This window comes from Hyperoodon ampullatus, assembly GCF_949752795.1.
Source record: "Hyperoodon ampullatus genome assembly, chromosome: 7".
NCBI lineage: Eukaryota > Metazoa > Chordata > Mammalia > Artiodactyla > Ziphiidae > Hyperoodon > Hyperoodon ampullatus.
In genome coordinates, this window is record NC_136920.1 from 112,967,552 (window position 1) to 112,983,717 (window position 16,166).

Sequence of the window (16,166 nt, forward strand, 5' to 3'; positions counted from 1 at the left end):
CTAAAAGGATTACAGTGGATACTGATGATACTGATGGAGAATCCATGTACCAATCTAGGACTAATTCAGTAATCTCTGGGATCCCTTGTAACCCTGAGATACAATATCTTTTCTGATCTAAGGTTGATTTTCTCTTTTTTCTTTTCCTTTCCTAATGCTACTCATCCTCTGAGGTCTAGGTCAGGTGGCACCTTCTTCCCAAATAATATTACTTTATATGATTGTTATGAGGAATTGATGAGCTATTGTATGTGAGTGTGTATGTATGTGTGTGTATATATATATATATATATATATATATATATATATATATATATATATATATATATATATATATATAGAAAGCTGAGTGCTTGGCATATAGCAGGTGCTAAATTAATTCCTTTCCTCACTTTTCTCCACAATGACAAAAAAAAGTCACATTAATCTCTTTCTTTTCTGGTCTCCAACAGTATTTGGCTCTAATAAAAAATTAGTAATTTTTTATGGTCATATTTTTCTTGAATTACTTTATGTTCTATGCCATCTTTACATTTACTGAAGACCAGAACCAAATCTCCCTTTTATTTTTATTTCCCACAGTTTATAGACAAGGGCTGAACACACAATGGTCAATGAATGTGGAGAGGGTAAGCTTTATAAAGGAGAATCAACATAACGTAGTTTAAAAATCACAGTGTATTCAATATTGTTACCCCAATTTAGAATTCATGTGGCCTGGAAAAGTCTTATGCTTCTGTTTCCTCATTTAAAAATGGAGTCAAACATCCCTACTCTGCTTTCCTGGGTGTACTGTTATAACCAGAGGATTGAGTAAGTATGAAGGACCATCAAATAGTGCACTTTGATTTGGTTGCCCATTTAGTTGCAATTTATCACATTTGGAGAGCTCACAATGGAAAGGGCAATTCTTCTTTTGCCAACCTTCCTGAATGCAAATGTTTGGCTTTTTTCTCTGCTCCAAAAGGAACAAATTACAGGCTTCCATGATATTCAGTGTAACTGATCTTTATGCATTGTAGGGATTAAAACTAGCTTACATCTTGAATGAATAATTAGGGATTTCAAGTCTCTGGAGAACGATGGATCACCATAGTCCTCCATTAAGACTGTGGCTTTGGAGTCACACGGCCATGTTCAGGTGCTGTTCAGACATCCTGAGAGTATTAAGAGGTTCTCAAAGACCTCTGACCAACATAAAAAACTGTGTCAAAACACAATTGTGTCAAAGCACGATTGCAAATGATTATTTGATAACAGGGTGGTTATTTAAGGCTGAAGCTTATAATGGTCAATTCCTCATTGTAACCTCTGCTTAACCTGCCTGGAATGAATGTAAAGTCTGCCTGATGTTCAACCCATGCTCCACACAGCTGTCAGAATTATCTTCTTAAAGAACAAATCTGAGTCACATGGCTCCCTGTTGCATTCCAAATAAAACCCAAATTCCATGGCTCAGAAATCAGTGACTTTAACAATGAGGCCTCTGCTGCTCTCCTTTAAATGTATTCAACAAATAGTGATGTATTCTCTACTCTGTGTCTCCACTATGCCATCAGGGCTACAGGTTCCTCACTGTTCCTGAGACATGCTCTAAACTCTCTGCCTCGTCTGTGCTTCACCTGCTCGCTCTGTCTGAAATGCAGTTTCTCCTCCTAACCACCTGGCAAAATCCTACCAGTCCAGGTCCAGTTCAAATTCCAAATTCTTCTGCCCGCTGTATGTAGAGTTCTCTGGTGATAGCACTGTGATAGCAGATTGCTAGCCCACCCTGCTATCTGTCTCCTTAATCTGTGCTCTCTTAGGGGTGAAAGGCCATGTATTTTAACTTGGATCCTGCACAGCCCTTTTCTTGTACAATTGAATCTAAATTAAATTTTAAAAATAGCCTCACTAATTTGCCACCTTCAGTTAACTCATATCATTGCCAAAAAAGGGATTTGGGTGAATTGAACCAAATGTTTACAGATTAATTGATTGTTTGGACCCTTTGAACAGTGGCTTCAATAATGGATTCACTCCAAAAATCAGTCAAATTGCTGGGTTTATAAAACATGGCCTAAGTCAAGAGGCAAGAGAAATAGAAGCATTTTCATTATAGATTTCAAAGCAATAGCTATTATTATTTTAACCTGATGTGATTATATGTTTATTTATTCACTCTCTTGCAGTCCAAAAGCACTATTTTATTTAAAACATAAATATACCTTGTCTATAGGTGTTATAAAAGTTACACATAAAATTTTTCCTAGAGCTTCATCTGTAAACCAATGGCTGTGTATAAAAGATATCATTATAACTAGTTGAAAAGTAGAGAACTTCATTAAGCTATATTTTGGCAGTACAAGATGGAAAGTATCAACGCAATTGGTATCTTTTTTTTTTTTTTTCAGAGATTTGGTTGATTCATTTGACACTATGCAGTGTTAATATGCTTGAAATATATATTCCTCTTTCTCTTCTGATTCACCCCCATTCAATCACACACTGGTGGGTTAGGGCCAGGTCAGTTAACCTAAAGAGTACTTCAGTCAAATGCACACTCTATTCCTGCTTAAGTCCCGAATCCTGCTGGGATTTCTTACTCTGTTGGACAAGACTAGACCCCTAAGGTCTCTTCAATGGCTCTTCTTTGAAACTCAAAGCAAACCATAGATCACCCAACTAGGCTCTCTTCTGAGCCCTGGCCTTCCCTCTTATTACCAGAGTCTTCAATTGGCCTCTCAAACAGAAAGCATCCACATGACCAGAGGCTTTCCCAAATCTCGCTTCTTTATAACACTTTCATCCCTCCTTCTAAAACATGTTATTTCTCAGACATATTATATTTCACAAGGTGAAAGGCAGGATGGGGATAGAAAGTTTTTCTTTTTTTTTCTCTGACTTTTTCAAGTCACAGAATGGGATTCTCTCCCATGTATGTCCTTGAAGCCAGCGAGGACACAATCAGTGTTTGAGGTAATTGGTGTAGAGGGAATAGACAATTTCTTCTAACTTTACAGTTTTGAATCTTCCAAATATTTTAAGTACAAACATATTTCTATTAATTTTTAAAAATAAGCTAAAGTGATATATTCTACATAACCTTAAGCTAAATATTCTTCTCACTTCTCAATATATTAATTTGCTTTATTTTTCTATTCTGGAGTTTATTATCACTGTCTACAAACTGAGTTTAATTTATTATGGCTTGTAGCAATATAGGTTTGCATGGAGTAAAGAGTCAATTTTGTAATTCTCAAGGGCAGGAACAGCATATGTGTAAAGAGAGATACAGCAGGTATTATTAACTGCCAACCGTATGAAAAGAATTATAGGTATTTATTGATACAAATGAATGGACCTGAAACTAAAGTGGTAACACATAAGAGAAAAAAACAAGAATTCATATAATTTATCAGACCATTAATTTCTCTACTGATATTTTAAAATAAAGAGGGAGGCTGCTTCTATGAAGCAAACCCAAAATTTAGTTTAGACATATTTTTTCTTTATATTTCTGATCACTCAAGATGAATGTTTACAGGTAATCCTAAGACGAAATATTTTTGATGGTATATTTTTTTGTTTTCAAGTGTAATATTTTTGTGTCATATTTTTCTGGCTTTGTTTTATGACACTCATAGCATAAAATTTGTTCTAAATTTGAAGCTATGATCGACCCAAGGTAAATAAAAAATAAAAATTGCAAATTCAAGGAAAATGAGTTTAACATGATCTAAATATTTTATATATAACATAACCATTGACAATTAAAATTGATTTATTTAATGAGATGTGAATAATGCAGTTGGGTAATGTTTTCTTATTTATACAGTCTCTCTTTAACTGCAAAGTAAATCAGGATGAAAGGAATAATTTAGAAGAAAGTGTTTACTTTAAGTTACATTGGCAAATGCAACAAAGAAAATTCATTCTTACTATTCTGCTAATACAAATTTATCAAATTCTAGAGTAAGAAGGGGTCTTAGAAATTATCTGGTCCAACTCCCTCACTTTAGTGCTCTATGAGATTAATGCCAAGGCAAATCAAGTGACTGGCTTTTTGTTACACAGCTGATTAAGGACTGAGCTGGGTCTTGACCGAGAAAATTCCTTACTTTGGGTCTAGGACTTTTCCCACTGTGTCACATTATCTTTAAAATAAAATTCAATCCAAGCCAAGTTTTATATGTTTGGGCTCATTACAGCTGTGGTCTACCAGTGCTTCCCAAAATGTTTACAGAAGAATAAACTGATGTTAATAAGTATGTGGTAGCATTTTAAATTGTATTTGTAGACATAATTTGTATTTGGATCCACCTCTTTAACCAATATAGAAGAGATATTTCAGCCAAAATCTCTCTCTGCCACCTGAGTTCCATTGCCCTTGTCTCTCTCCATCATTATGTTACTCTTTTATGTTTTAAAAAAGCCAGTCGGGGAAAAGATCATTTTTCTACTTCTCTGTTAAGACACTATGATCATACTATAGAATTTGGTTCAAAAGATTTCTTACTCCATTTAGTTGATTGTCACATAGATATATAAAAGAAGGTATTACAAGGAAAGATTTGGCAGATGAGAAATGAGCATGTCTGTGAATGTTTGTCTAAGGCTAATGTGCATTTCTGACTTTGGGTTGCATGTTTAAGCTCTATAGCCTGTGAGATATTAAAGAATCTCCAAGAATTACTATTTCTTCAGGAGTAGGACAGGCAGGCTTATTTCATTTACTTATTGTATCGTAATTGCTAAGAATGCTTTAAATAACACTTTTTATGTTTATGTAGCCACAAAACTTTTGAGAAGTAAGGTGTAAATATTGACAATACTAATCAAATAGAAAAAAAATGGCAAAGAAACCAGATCTGCATAATCAAGTATTCCCAATTTCTTACTGGGGGAGTTTTAAATAAATATTACTTTCACTTTGACATAACATAAAATAATGAAATAAAATAATTGTTTGAATCAATTTGAATTTTGTCCTAATTTTTCCTTAACATTTCACAGAAAAGAAAGTTTTTACATTTGAGTCTAAATTTCTAAAAGTATTATTACTCAAAGAATAAAATTTTATTAACTTACGGCCCTGATGCTTTCAAAATGTCCACCTTCTTTCTCGAAATCGATAGGCTGTCCTTTTAGTGTCCAGTAGAAAGTGACATCCAAACTAGCATCATGAATTGCTTTGCAGTTAAGGACGACGCTTTCTCCCACTGTTAACTCTGTTCTTTTAGGAGTAAGTTCTATTCTTGTAGGTTCTATAGAAATAAAAATATGTTAATTAGCATAACATATAGTTTTCATCTTCATTCTGTATTTTAAATAATAGAGAACAAAATTAAATAAGTAATCTATGTAATATAGTTGTTCCAGATAAATATCTTTTAATAAATTATTATTAATTGAAATATTACCATTTTGTATGTTAGGGCATTTTACTAGGCATTTGTAGGGAACAGATGATTTAAAAGTCCCTATTCCTGTTAATAAGTCAGCTTGGATGAAAAAGAGGAACGACTACATAACTAGAAAGAGCATTTTGTACTCTGGAAACAGGAACATTAGAAAAAAGAAGCTGTACCCTCCCTGTCCACCTTCAAGTTTCATCAAATATAAATAAAAGAATTTTTACAATAAAAAATGCTTCACATCTAAGGAGGAATAATTCAAGTGAGTTCACTTTAAAGGTTATATGGAGCACCTCCCTTCAAATTACTAACTTAAAGGAGATAAAAACTATACTACTACTATACCAGCTTGTATTCACTTTATAGTTTACAAAACCTTGTAATTAGAGGAGTAGAAGAGGCACCTCTGGCTGATTATAAAATATCCCCTTTGATAGACTGTGGATGCTTTAATTGAGATCTAAAAAAAAAAGCAAAATATTGAATAGAAATGTTTTTTGAGAAAAAATGCTTACATTAACTATTTAATGATTCAGTTAAATTTTTTAAAAAATAGATACATTTTTACTGGGTTTAGAGCAACTTTAAACCAATAAAGGCTAATATCAGCTGTATATCTAAGGGTTAGTTAAGCTAATGATCAAACAACTGCAATATGATATATTTTTTTAATAAAGTAGGGAGGTGATGGAGACAGGATTTTGATACTTTTTTTCCTAATTAGGTTCCTGATTGTAGATACTTCAAGAAGCCTGACACAGATGAAAAATTATCCTAATTTTCCTATTTCAGCTCTACTGTTTGCAATAGCGTAGTCTGATGAAGGACCATTGTTAACCACTGATAAGATCCTTTAATAGGTAGCATCCTTCAAATCAGTCTCAGAAAGAGTGATACCAGGAAAGGAATGCCACTGTAAATATTAAAATTCTGGAAGTCAAATATTCTGTGTGGCATTCTAAATTCTGGTTTCTAAATTCTGGCTTCATCAGAGAAGACAGGTCATCACAGCATACTGCAGTTTAAACTTTGTGAGAATTAGAATATTCTGAGTAACTAAATATTCCACTTGTGATTAACAGAGAACATTTTTGTTATTAATAAATTTTAAAAGTCTGTGGATCCAGCATTGCCTCACTATGAAAAACTTTGTTTAGCACACACAAGGAATGAGACCTGGACTGGAAGACTGACTTGGATTCTAGTAATGTATGCTATAAGTGAAGACATTTTTAAAATTATGTTCCTTCCTTCCCTGGATGTTTGCTCTTTTCTAAAATATCAGAGTGCTGGCTATTTTAATTACATTACTCTTTCTAAAGAAAGGGGAAAATGAACATTACTATATTTTTTGTGTCCAAAGTATGATTCATTATATACTACATGCACAAATGGAAAAAATTAATGATATACTTCATCGTGAAAAGTATTCCTTTACCAAATGAAGAGAATGTCTAAGATAGGAGATGTTCTTAGTACTAAACAATGGCAGATAGTCTCAAAAGAAGGTTCTAGGCTTGGAATCTAGTTCACTTTAGAACTAGAAAACTAACAGAAACATTTAAGCAGTAATATTTATAACACTAAAATGTTACAGTGTATAAAAATTCCATTGATGCAGAAATCAAAGAGTAGCTCTGGTGTCAGTTCATCTGATGTATATTTCAACACCACATGTTCACGTCCTCCTTCTGCTACTCTTTTTTTTTTTTTTTTTGCCCCAAACCCCCAGTTGAAGGGGTAACAAAGGAATATTACTGATTGATGCTAAAATTAATCTTGATTCAGGAAAATATTTTTATACTGTTGGCATACTTTTAAATTTTGAGACGTCGACTAAAACTTCAGAAAGCTTTCTTTATCCTCCCACATAGCTTGTTCAGAGCATAATATTTAAATTTCTACCAACAAGGTGTTCCTTTCTTCATAGTCCCATAAATAATAGAAAGGGACAATTCGACTGTGTTAGCTCTTTGTGTACAATATATTTCTTGAACAGGAACATGCACTCACATACGTGCAAATACACATACACGCACATTATATTTATTCACTTTCTGATATGGCCATGAAACTATGCTTATAAAACATTTAGCCACATTTTCTTACCTTTCACAGAAACGGAAGCTATGATTTCAGCAGAACCAAAGACATTTTCCCCTTGGCAAACGTACTCTCCCTCATCTGATTTAGAAGCATTTAGGATCCGTAGACTCCCGTCTGGAAGAATAGCTATTCTGAAAATTATTAAAAAGGTTTTGTTTTTTTTTTTCCTGTTTTACTGCAAATCAACTAAGTGGTAAGAAACTCTCATGAAGTCTGAAACCACTTCCAAGTAATAATAAATAATATAAAGGATAATTGTGAAAATATGCAGTGATAGGAGAAATGTTTTGCCCTTCAAGAAATTATGCAATAAACCCACATAATACCTTCTTATATTTAAAAGAGTTAGGGAGTTACAGGTTATTTTTCTTTTGACAACTTTATGACAGTTCCTTTTAAAACTTGTGGAAAAAAGGTGACCCTGAATTTGGTTATTCAAACTTATACTATAATATCACCAGCATTATTTTAATATGAAGCTTGAGGTATTTCACCTCAAACCAAGAATGACCTCAAAAATCAAATATAAAAAGAAACAGCATAAAAACATAGAGGAGGACAAGTACAAACATAAAATTAATTGTATACAGCCTCGAGATGATTTATGGTGGTTTCTCTGCAGTGCAACCCGTGTAGCAAGGCCGTGACAGACCTGATACCTGAAACCTGGGCTGCTCGCACTGCACTTTTCAAACGTAAAAACATGACATCTGAATTTTCATTTGGGCTCTTTCAAGACCTTTATCAAAACTGTATCTTGAGTCTTATATGAAGGTGAGAAATTAAAGCATTATTAAAAATTTTTAGAAGTTCTGTGAAAATGAGGTTGACATTCAGGATTACCATATTCTCCTGTGTATTCATCATTCCAGAAATATAAGGATATCAAACTTAATTAGAATTTTTGTCCTTTTCTCCCTCTTATGCTCCTGAAGTATAACCTATTATTTCACCAGTGCATCGACCTACTGAAGCAACCTGAGAAATAACAGAAATGGCTGTTGTGATTTTATTTGATATGCCACTAGAATTTAGACTGACTTCTTTTAGAAAATAGGAAGTAACAGTCTGTGCTACTTTTGGTAGAAAACTGAAGGTCTCACTGAACTTAAACTCCTAAAATTGGATCCTCCTAGTTCTGAAAAGGATAGTTATTGCAGGGCAACATGATAACATTACACTATTTAAGATACAAGAATCATGGCTAAATCAGTTTATCAACATCATTTATGTTGTTTTAAAATATGTATTCAGTTTTGCCAATCAGTCCAGAACTGATGGTTATGGACAGTATTGAACTTTTAACAATTGGATTAGATTCTAGGCTGCTGAATATTGTTTACTAATTTATACTTACATATTATTATCCATAAAGAGACCAGTTTTAAAATATCACACTGTTTTCAATATGGATCAAATTTGATTTACAATGTATGAGGGAGCCAAATTTAGAAGCAAGCCAAACTAGGAATAGAGGATTTGACTGTAATTTATGTCTAGCAGGGATATTGAGACATTTGGAAAACACAGTGGTCTCTAAATTTATATAATCCATTTAAGATGGTCAATGAAAAATTCTGTTTGTTATTTAGACAGCGCTATTTCTATAAAAATTGAATATATGTACTTATTCCATTTCAATCACGAAGATACACATGCTACAAAAAGATTTATTTGAAAGCAAAGATTATACTTTTTATGAACAAATAATCCTCCCCTTGTGAGAATGACACACTATTGAAATATAGTTAAATTACTACAGTTTGTGCAGATTGTTAATATTGTGAAAATGTCTACTTTTTACTGACTGGTGTAAATTCTAATCTAGCAGGTGAGAGGTTTGGTTAAAAAGTCACCCCCTTTAAAGAAATAAATTTATCTTAGATATTGGTAGTATTTTAGCTGTTAATTTAAGTCCTTTTTCACTGACAGGAGGCAATATATTACAAAGATAGTTTATGAACACTCCTGTACTTTAGGCCACTGACCCACTTGGAGGATGAAGAATTTTGAATACCATGATGTTTTTTACCTGTCAAGTGAGTGTCATTTAACCAAAACCTGTCTACGGATTCAAGTTTCAAACCCTTATCAAATAAGCACTTTTTTTTTTAATTTAGCAAAGAAGAAAATAGAATAGACAATGAATGTAATTTATATTATAACATCTAGCTATTGTAATCAAATACTGAGATAATTGAATATTGAATTAATATTTCTTTGCAATTTCCAGCCTCTTTGTCTTCTGCCCTATGCTATTACCATGTGACTCCTACATTTGGAATCTTGAGATTTGTAGACTAATTCTTCTGAGACATCCTTGAACTTGGAATGGGGTAATAAGGGAGTGGTAAGGTGAAGGTCTGTTGTGGACAGGGAGAAATTTTAGAAACGCAAACCAGCATTCTAGCACTCAGTATCAAGGCACATTTACTCTCTTCTGGTCTCTAAATTTCTCCACAAGTTTCTGCCTAGACCTGGAGATGTCTTGGTTCTCATCTTGCATTTAATTACTGGATCTTTGCCTTGGTAACTTGCCCAGTCCCACAATCTACCTAGTATACCATTGTGTTTACCCTATCTTGCAAGGATTCATTGCTAACTTCCTGATGCTTATCTTGATCTCCAAATTTCAGGATCATTTTCTGTACTCTCCATTTCCATGTTTGGCTTACCTGTCAGATAGTACAACCTATTTTAGACCCTTCCAAGTGCTTGTCTGGGAGTAACACCTATACACCTGCTGCCATATTATTTAGAGATCATGCTTTGACTTCCAGATTAGATTTTTTTCTGGTACCCTATCATAATGGATATTATATCATGGGATCATTAATCACTAATTGAGACTGTGTGCTTTAAAGTCAGAGAGGGTTGCATTCAAATCACTGCCATTTATGAGTACTTGTGTGATCTTAAAATTACTCAGTCTGTTTCCTTATATGTAAAACTGTCATAATTATATCTAACTAGTTCTTTAACAGTATTAACTTGATAATATATGTAAATTATTCTATTTTTGTAGTGTGTGTAGACATTAATTGAAAATTTACTCAAAATTTTAAATAAAATTTGTGACAAATTATAAAAAAGAAAAAGTAGAGAATGCCAGGGAAAGTTCTTACTATGAAAGCCTTAACTATTTAGGGTGTTTGATGAATCTTTTCTGAGGGAAGTATTGCAGTGAGAACTGAAGGATGAAAGAGAGCTAACTAGGCAAAGTGTGGGAAAGCAGAGGGAATGACATTTGCAAGGCCTCCAGATGGGAAAGACTGCAAGACCTTGAAGAATGAAATGGCCAATTATGATGGCATATAAAAAGTGGGAGCAGAGGGTGTCTCAAGGTGAGACTGGAGAGGTAGACAGGGAGTAAGATCATGCAGGACCTCACATACTATGAAAAATATCTGATCTTTATTTTAGGTCAATGAGAAGCTGCCTTTTTTTTTTTTAACAGCTGTACTGATGTATAATAGGTATATAATAAGCTCGCATGTTTAAAGTGTATAACTTTGAAAAGTTCTCATGTATAGATATACAGTCATGAAACCATTAATTAGCATTGCCGAGATGATCAACATATATGTCACCCTCAAGCCTTCCCTGTGTTCCTTTGTATTCTCTCCCCCCAGCCCCTTCTCATACCACAATTATCACTGGGCTACTACGGATCCACTTCCTATCACTAGAGTAAGTTTTCACTTTTACAAAATTTTATGTAAATAGACTCTTAACATTATGTACTCCTTTTGTTTAGTTAATTTCACTCAGCATAATTAAGTTAAAATTAAATTGAGTGTCATCCTTGTTACAATGATCAAGAATCCATTCCTCTTCGTTACTGAGCAGTATTCTACTGTGTGTAGATGGCACAACTTGCATATCCTCCACCTTTTGGTGGATGCTTGTGTTATTTTCAGCTTGTGGCTATTACAAATAAAGCTTCTATGAAGATATTTATGTATGTCTTTTATGAATATTTGTTTTATTTCTTTTGGATAAATACTTAGAACTGTAATGACTAGATCATCTGGTTAGTTTTATTTTTAACTTTTTAAGAAGCTGCCATACTGTTTCCACATGGTTGTGCCACTTTACATTCCTAGTATCCCAGTGTGAGAGTCCTTGCAACACTCGATATGGTCAGTCTTTTTAATTTTAGTGATTACGATAAGCAGGTACTAGAATCTTGTTGTTATAAATTCAATTTCCCTAATGAGTGCTGATGTCGAGCATCTTTATATTTGGTTACTTTCCATCTGTATATCTTCTTGGGTGAAGAGAGTGTGAGAATACTTTACCATTTTTATGGAGCTGTTATTGAGGTTTGAGAGTTCTTTTTATATTCTATATAGAACTCCTTTTGCAGGTATCAGACTGGCAAATATTTTTTACCAGTTTCTGGCATGTCTTAGCATTTTTCCAACAGCAGAAGTTCTTGGTTGATGAAGTCCAATCTATTTTATGCTTTGTGCTTTTGTTGTTATACTAAGCAATAGGTTAGGTTTGTTACCTAACCTAAGGTCACAAGGTTTTTCTATGTTTTCTTTTTGATGTTCTATAGTTTTAATTTTTATGTTTATGTCTATGATTCATTTTGAGCTACATTTTATTCATGCTATGAGGTAGGAATCTAACTATTTATTTATTTATTTATTTATTTATTTATTTATTTATTTATTTATTTATTTAGTGTATGGTTATCCTGTTGTTCTGTGCCACCATTTGGAAAAGACTACTTTTTCTCCACTGTCAAAAATTAATTGGCATTCATGTCCTGGCTATTGTAAATAGTGTTGCAAAAAAGACTGGGGTGCATGTATCTTTTTGAATTATGTTTTTCTCTGGGTATATGACCAGTAGTGGGATTGCTGGGTCATATGGTAGTTCTATTTTTAGTTTTTTTTTTTTTTTTTCCTTTTTTTTTTTTTTTTTTTTTTTGCGGTATGCGGGCCTCTCACTGTTGGGGCCCCTCCCATTGCGGAACACAGGCTCCGGACGCGCAAGCTCAGCGGCCATGACTCACGGGCCAAGCCGCTCCGCGGCATATGGGATCTTCCCGGACCGGGGCACGAACCCGTGTCCCCTGCATCGGCAGGCGGACGTTCAACCACTGCGCCATCAGGGAAGCCCTATTTTTAGTTTTTAAGGAACCTCCATACTGTTCTCCATAGTGGCTGTATCAATTTACATTCTCACCAGCAGTGTTAAGACGGCTCCCTTTTCTCCACACCCTGTCCAGCAATTATTGCATGTAGATTTTTTAATGATGGCCATTCTGACCAGTGTGAGGTGATACCTCATTGTAGTTTTGATTTTCATTTCTCTAATAATTAGTGATGTTTAGCATCTAAACGCCCATCAACAGAAGAATGGATAAAGAAGATGTGGTACATATATACAATATTTACTCAGCCATAAAAAGGAATGAAATTGGGTCATTTGTAGAGACATGGATGGACCTACAGACTGCCATACAGAGTGAAGTAAGTCAGAAAGAGAAAAACAAATACCATATATTAACACATATATGTGCAATCTAGAAAAATAGTATAGATTATTTTATTTGCAAAGCAGAAACAGAGACACAGACATAAAGAACAAACGTATGGATGCCAAGGGGGAATGGGAGTGAGATGAACTGGGAGACTGGGATTGACATATATACACTACTATGCATAAAATAGATAACTAATGAGAACCTATTGTATAGCGCAGGGAACTCTACTGGATGCTCTGTTGTGACCTAAATGGGAAGGAAATCCAAAAAAGAGGGGATATATGTATATGTATGGCTGATTCACTTTGCTGTACAGCAGAAACTGAGAAAACAGTGTGAAGCAACTATACTCCAATTAAAAAAAAAAAAAGACAATTAGCTGTACATTGCAGAGAAAAATGATGCATTAGGTAAACCTCTTTCCATTATGAGTTATGGTGTTGCTGACCATGAGTTCAATGATAATAAATCAACATTATATATTATATCAGATGTCTTTAAACAGACATGCATAAGGCAAGGCTATGTATTGAACAGTTGTCCACAGGTGATCAGAGGCTTGCAGGAACCTAACCCTGTTTTCCCCCCATGAGCAACGATTCAGTATTTGCTAATTCAGTGTTTGTGATGAATTTATAGAACATAGATACACAGAAAAATGAGAATGACTGTATTTACCAAAGAAGTGATGGAGCGGTCTGGGGTTTGCTTAAAAATAATTCATGGAGGCACAGGGAATTAGGTTGGGGTATAGATGAAACACATTGATGAATCGAAAATTGGTGAAGCTGCAAATAGCTGCTCATTAAACTACTTTCTCTATTTTTGTAAATGTTTGGCATTTCCTTAATAAAAAGTTGTTTGCAAAATCCCCGCCCAAAAGATAAATCAATTAGCATTATATGTGTAGGTCAACAACTACTTAACTCTCTCTGCTATCTCATTTATTACTGTCTTGATTACTGTAGCAATATGATCTGTCTTGAATTCATGTAAGTTAACTCTTTCTACTTTGCTCTTCTTTTTCAGAGCTGTTTTGGCTATATTCTTGAATTTCCATATGAATTTTGCAATTAGCTTGTAAAATTTGAAAAACACTGCTGAGATTTTGATTGGAATTTCAGTGCATCTTTAGCTCAATTTTCACAAAAAAATTAACATGTTAACAATATGGCTTTACAGTACATGAACATATCTCCCTTTATTTAAGTCATTTAAAATTTCTCTAAGAAATATTTTGTAGTTATCAGTGTACAGGTCTTAGATATCTTTTGTCAGATTTATCCCTTTTTTGATGCTATAGTAAAGTACTTTTAAAAATTAATTAATTAATGCATTTATTTATATGAAATATTTTGAGTTAATTATAGAGAAACATGTAGTTTTAAGAAGTAATGCATAGAGGAATAAAGGACATGGTTAAAAATCTTGGGGCTCACATCTTGGGGCCCAACCTGGATGTATTGACTCAAGCCTGGGAGTAGATCTCAGGAATCTGCATTTCAGCAAGCTCTTTAGCACACCAGAGACCTTCAAGATGGCAGAAGAGTAAGACATGATGATCCCCTTCCTCCCCACAAATACATCAAAAATACATCTACATGTGGAACACCTCCTACAGAATACCTACTGAACACTGTCAGAGGACCTCAGACTTCCAAAAAATCAAGAAACTACTCATGTACCTGGCCGTGTGGCTGGCAGGGTCTTGGTGCTCCAACAAAGTGTCAGGCCTGAGTCTCTGAGGTGGGAGAGCCGAGTTCAGGACATTGGTCCACAAGACACCTCCTGGCCCCACGTAATATCAGACTGTGAATGTTCTCCCAGAGATCCCTGTATCAATGCTAAGGCCCAGCTCCACTCAACGACCAGCAAGCCCCAGTGCCGGACACTTTATGCTAAAGAACTAGCAAGACAGGAACACAAACCCACCCTTAGCAGAGAGGCTGCCTAAATTCATAAGAAGTTCACAGACACCACAAAACACACCACCGGACGTAGTCCTGCCCATCAGAAGGACAAGATACAGCCTCATCCACCAGAACACAAGCACCAGACCCCTTCAACAGGAAGCCTACACAACCCACTGAACCAACTTTAGCCACTGTGGGAAGACACCAAAAACAATGGAAACTGCGAACCTGCAGCCTGCAAAAAGGAGACCCCAAACACAGTAAGTTAAGCAAAATGAGAAGACAGAGAAATAAACAGCAGATGAAGGAGAAAGGTAAAAACCCTCCAGGCCAAACAAATGAGGAGGAAATAGGCAGTCTACCTAAAAAAGTAATTCAGAGTAATGATAGTAAAGATGATCCAAAATCTTGGAAATAGAATGGAAAAAATACAAGAAACATTTAACAAGGAACTAGAAGAACTAAAGAGCAAATAAACAATGAAGAACAACACAATAAATGAAATTTCAAATTCTCTAGAATGAATCAATAGCAGAATAACTGAGGCAGAAGAATAGATAAGTGACCTGGAAGATAAAATAGTGGAAATAAGTACTACAGAGTAGAAAAAATAAAAAAGAATGAAAAGTATTGAGGACAGTCTCAGAGACTTCTGGGACAACATTAAAAACACCAATATTCAAATTATAGGGATCCTAGAAGAAGAAGATATAAAGAAGGATTGAGAACATATTTGAAGAGATTATAGTTGAAAATTTCCATAATATGGGAAAGGAAATAGTCAAGTCTAGGAAGCACAGAGAGTCCCATACAGGATACATCCAAGGAGAAACATGCCAAGACACATACTAATCAAACTATCAAAAATTAAATACAAAGAAAAAATATTAAAAGCAGCAAGGGAAAAGCAACAAATAACATACAAGGGAATCCCCATAGGCTTAATAGCTGATCTTTCAACAGAAACTCTGCAAGCCAGAAGGGAGTGACAGGACATATTTAAAGTGATGAAAGGGAAAAACCTACAACCCAGATTACTCTACCCAGCAAGGATCTCATTCAGATTCAATGGAGAAATTAAAACCTTAACAGACAAGCAAAAGCTAAGAGAATTCAGCACCACCAAACCAGCTTTACAACAAATGCTAAAGGAATTTATCTAGTAGGAAAACAAAAGAGAAGGAAAAGACTTACAATAACAAACCCAAAACAATTAAGAAAATGGTAATAGGAATATACATATCGATAACT

General features: G+C 34.4%; 1 protein-coding gene across 3 annotated transcripts in view; it reads right to left on the reverse strand.

Annotated features, from left to right (window-relative positions):
• The window catches only part of CNTN5 (contactin 5), a gene marked incomplete at both ends in the record, with an annotated part of 772,249 nt that overhangs the window by 181,226 nt on the left and 574,857 nt on the right, over positions 1 to 16,166 (reverse strand). For all 3 annotated transcript variants that reach the window (XM_079707897.1, XM_079707896.1, XM_079707895.1), the window contains 2 exons: positions 5,071 to 5,246; positions 7,506 to 7,633. In XM_079707897.1, coding sequence (XP_079564023.1) covers positions 5,071 to 5,246; positions 7,506 to 7,633 — 304 coding nt within the window. The remainder of the gene's footprint in view (positions 1 to 5,070; positions 5,247 to 7,505; positions 7,634 to 16,166) is intronic.